Genomic DNA, 4908 nt, shown 5'->3' with positions numbered 1-4908 from the left:
TGTGGAGGAAATGCACATACCGGACGCCGCGCCCGTACTGCCTGAACCGGTAGGACACCTGGGAGGGAAGGAAAAGGAACCCAAATTGATCTCTGGACCCTGTCACAAATCCGTGTGCTCCAGAGAGAGGAAATAGGGGCTACACAGACTGGGGAAGATATTCTTGGAGGGCAGAGGCTGGGCAAAATGGAATAACTGCTGTGCAGCGAGATGGGGGGGGGTCGGAGAGCAGGCCTGCCCCACACTCCCCCCAGAGTGGTGGCCTAAGTTCCCTGTAAGGTGCATGGCCACACAGCAGCCTATTTAGTGCTGTAGAGGGGCTCAGGGAACGCGCCCGGCCGGGACCTGCTGCAGCCAGGGTGCCCCTCCCCTAACTCAGCCCTGGACCTGCCGCGGTCGTGAGAGGGGCGTCCACAACCCAGCCCCATCCAGGCCCTGCCTCGGCCAGGGAGAGAGGTGTGCCAGCCCCGGCCTGAACCTCCCGTGGCCGGTGATGGGCGCCTATCCCACAGCCCCAAGTGGTGCTGGGGGGAGCCCCAGAGCACCCTCCTGCACCCCAAGCCCCTCATCCCCGGCCCCACCTCAGAGCCCGCACCCCCAGCCAAAGTCTGGAGATAAATGTGAGAAGGGAGGGACAGGCAGTAGAAACAAAAGTGAAACTGTTTGAGCAGCATATTCCAGAAGTCTTGAGGTCTTTCTTAGTGTAGCCTTCATTGATTTGAGATCTACCATACCATTCTCTCACTACAAGGGAAAACCTATAATGGCAGCAGGCCGTAAAAGAGACCCAGTTTGGGTCTCATCTATCTCTGAGTTGTGAAGAATATGGATTAAGATTATACCAACCAACAAGAATGCACTTTTATGTAGAAATCCATGATTAAATTGAGTCTTCCTGACTAGTGATTTAAATCATGATTTAAATCAATGCGATTTAAATCAAATCCACCCTGCACATAACAAAATTCATTCCACACATGGGTGGGAAAAATTAGAGGGAGCACTGCCAGTGACTCCCATCCCCCAGGTCTGGGCCCGGCTCCAGCCCTTGCAGAATTCGGAGGAGCCCGCTAGAGCGTCACGTAACACGACTGTCCGTGCACAGGTGGGGCCATTCCCGCCTCCTTCCTGGCCCTGGTTTTCCTGCTGAGTGAGGCAGGCAGGAATAGTTTTGGGGGAGGGGGGGAGCGCTAAGCATCCACTAGCCCATGTCTTCTGCCGCCTGTGGTGGGCTAGGACTGGATGTCAGGAGACCCGTGTTCTATTCCTTTCTCTGCCACCGCCACCCGCTCCTCCGTGTTAAAACATACATACTTTTACAAATTACACCCACTTCATCCCTACCGCTTTTCAATGGTAGATCTCAAAGTGCTTTACAGTAGAGCTTGGTATTAGGGTGACCAGATAGCGAGTGTGAAAAATCGGGACGGGGGTGGGGGGTAATAGGAGCCTATATAAGACAAAGCCCCAAATATCGGGACTGTCCCTATAAAATCGGGACATCTGGTCACCCTACTTGGTATCGTTATCCCCCTTTCACAGGGAAACGGAGGCACAGGGAGGGGAAGTGACTTGCCCAAAGTCAACCCAGTGGCTGAGTCGGTTCTAGAACCCAGGTGTCCTGACTCCCAGTCCCTAAATATTCCCAGAGAGCTGGCAACGGAGCCGGCTCACCTGGTGATACTGCGCGTCGTTCCACTGTTGTATGGGATCGGGGTTGGCTTGGAATTCAGCGATTACAGTACTTCTGTTGGCAGCCAGGAGCCTGACGCAGATGGAGTATTCACAGCCACAGTCTTCCCGGGCACCCCACCTGTGGGACGGGAGCAGACAATGGGGAACAAGGAACCTCGGGGGGCAGCAAGAGGGAGACAGGACACAGCCCCCCGAATGTAGAACGTAAGAGGAATCCTGGGAACACACACAGCCGAATCCAACACACGCAGCACCACTGGCTTTTTGGTCCCCATCAATCAGGGGATTGCACCAGCATCTTAGCTCCAAGCACTGTAACATCCTCACCCGCTGGTCTTGTCTAGCCCAGCAACTTCAGGGAAGCCCGAGTACAATCCTAGCCAGCAAGTTCGAGAGCAGACGTGACCTGCGACATGCATTTGACGCAAGCCCCTGACCAAGAGTTGGGTGGGAGAAACTCACTGTTAAAAATCCAACCGTTCTCACACCTTTAATTAAGGGCTAAGAGGGCTCCCAACCCACATCTCTGGGTCCTCCAGGTTCAACAGACTTGATATTTTTAAGGCTTAAAAAAGTAACAACCCCCAAACAAACCCAAACCCTTTGATTTTGAGGCACAGGTGGCCCCCACAACTAGAAATGAAGGAAACCTCAGAGGTCTTATTTTAGTCATCAGAAATCAGCAGCAAAGACACAATCCCATTTCTTTCAGCAGGTCACCATTAAGGCCTCTAGGGAGAAGAGGGTGAAACTTACCAATCGGAGATGTAGATTTCCGGTTGGTAGGTATCCAGCAGTTCGTCCCACAACCCCTCCTTTAGAAGATCTACGAGCTGCGATTTGATGCACCACCTACAGAGGGGGAAAGGAAACCCTAATGAGATATTGCACTAGCACCTAACTGAGATCAGGGCCACATTGTGCTGGGCGCTGCGCAGAGGGGAAACCAAGGAACAGACAGAGGAAGTAGTTTTTGCTCAAGGTCACACAGCAGGGCCAGGAACAGAGCTCAGCTGTTCACGCCTCCGGGCACTCCCCCAGTACAGCTCCCTGTGTAGACAGGAAAAGCTGCCATAAGCCATGACTTGAACTCATGGGGTCAGCTCCCGCAGTGCAAATAACATCTCTTATAGGAGTTTGACGGGGCAGCTACGCCCGGGGCCGGAATCGGGGCAAATCAGCAGTGCAGAGAAATCCTCGTAAATCTGGAGTGACACCGTTCCCAGTTCTCCCCTGCCAGACACCTTGGGTCGATACCAACACCTGGGTAGAGTGTGTGTGTTTGTGTGTCATGATGACACAAGGGCAGCACAGAGTCAGGGCCTGCATCTGATCTTGATTATACTGCTGCAAGTGACTCCAGATTTACTTAGGGCTTGTCTACACTGGCAAGTTTCTGCGCAGTGAAGCAGCTTTTTGCACTCAAAGTGCAGACATGTACACACTGCCGAGCCACTTTGTGCGCAGAAACTCCGCAGTTGCAGCGCTGCAAAAAAGCCACCTCGCCGAGTCGTAAGGCTGTTTGGACCGAGGCTCCAGCGCTCATTGCCAGTGTACACACTTGATTGCTATTACACTGTAATTGGCTTCCGGAGCGGTCCCATAATGCCTCAAGTGACATCCCAGCGTTTCCCCCGTTCCCTGCCTCAGGACTGGTTGCTTCCTGCCACTGTCTGAACTTAGAAGACAGCATCTGACACGCTCTCTGTCCCCCAGAGCACACTGTCTCTCTCCCCCCCCCACAGACACACACCCACTTCAGTTGAAAAGCAGCTGGCAATGTCCTAGGATGCCCATGGAACATTGGGATTGGAAAACCTGCATCATGTGACGCTGTGCCTCCCCTATGAGGGATTGCAAACCCTTCCCCAAGCAGCCTGCTGGCCAGGTGCACAGTGGGAAGCTCCCACAATGCACTGCTGTCTTTGCCCTTGCAAGAGCTGCTAATGTGGATGTGCTCCAGTGTCACAAGGAGCACAGTGTGGACACACAACAGCGGTTTAATTCCAGCGCTTTAATAAAAGTGGTATAACTTGTGGCGCAGAAACTTGCCAGTGTAGACACAACCTTAGACCATGTCCACAGTAGGAGAACTTTGCCAGTATAAGAATCCCAGGATACCCTGTTGGCAGATAAAACCACCCTCCCTGAGCGACACAAACTCTCCTAGTAACAGTGCACCGTGCTGTATCACTGAATGCACACTGGCTAGTACAGCTCTCTTCCCAACGCCTGACCGACAGATCTGTGCCGGCAGAAATCTGTAGCGTTGCCCTGGCCTAAATCCAGAGCCACTCCGGATTTACTGGTGTGTACAAATATTTGGGACATGACAGTACAAGGTGCAGGGCAGACTCAGGCCTGGCACCTCTGAGTCTCATTTATGCTGGGTCGATCCAGAGCGACTCTGGATTCATAGGGGCACACGCCAGATCAGGACAGGTCTGGCTTTTGGAGAACGGGTAGCTCTCTGCCCCATGAGGAAGGTGGGGGGCAAACGGGAAGGCCCAGGGGACAGACTCACTGAAATGATGAGACAAAGCAGGTCTGGGCCGGGGCGCCCTCGACCGGGCAGCGGTTCCCTTCCACCTTCCAGCCATGGCCCCCATGCTCCACCTGCCAGTGAGAGAACTGATCTGCGGGAAGAGGCTGTGTCAAGAAGGGGTATGAGGTGTGGTGGGAGCTGGTTTGATGGGGTGGGGGACGATGCCCGTGTGGGCACCCATTTCCAGGGGAGGGGGAGGAGTGGGTTAATGTGGCTCTCGAAAATAAACAGAGAGAGAACTAAATATCGGGGGGGGGGGGTTGCAGGGGAGGAGGGAGACTCCCCCCCTTTCCTGACACCCATCTCAGTCCCCCAGGTACCTTTTTGCCCCAGTGCCCTCTCATCCCCGCCTCCCCCACCAGTGCTAATTTTTCCCCCTTCCCCCACTCTGGTGCTCCCTCTCCTTTGCCCCCCCCCAACACAACCCACACTCTCCCTAGTGCCCCTCCCCATATACACACCCCTCAGTGCTCCCCATTCACCTCCTGCTCTCCCACCTGGTCCCCCCTCCTCCAATGCCCTCTCCCCACCCGGTGGCACCTGGCATTGGCCACTGTCGGAAGACAGGACACTGGGGGAGATGGACCGTGGGTCTGACCCACTATGGCCGTTCTTATGGGGCCCCCCGGTCCGGCACCCACCCTGCCCGCAGGGGTTCCGGAGCAGGT

At 54.7% G+C, this 4908-nt stretch overlaps 1 protein-coding gene across 1 annotated transcript; it reads right to left on the bottom strand.

Annotated features, from left to right (window-relative positions):
• Positions 1–4: 4 nt before the first annotated feature.
• On the bottom strand, positions 5–4479 carry LOC113407580 (F-box only protein 17-like; the record flags this gene model as incomplete). Its single annotated transcript, XM_029912458.1, has 4 exons — positions 5–58; positions 1675–1813; positions 2452–2547; positions 4220–4479. Coding segments are annotated over 4 exons (549 nt in total), but the record flags the coding sequence as incomplete, so codon positions are not given.
• Between the last annotated feature and the right edge of the window lie 429 nt (positions 4480–4908).

The sequence above is a fragment of the Terrapene carolina genome, unplaced genomic scaffold, assembly GCF_002925995.2.
Source record: "Terrapene carolina triunguis isolate 2854851 unplaced genomic scaffold, T_m_triunguis-2.0 Scaffold224, whole genome shotgun sequence".
Taxonomy (NCBI): Eukaryota; Metazoa; Chordata; order Testudines; family Emydidae; genus Terrapene; species Terrapene triunguis.
The sequence above is the reverse complement of the archived record's forward strand: the minus strand, read 5'-3'. Positions and strand labels throughout refer to the sequence as shown.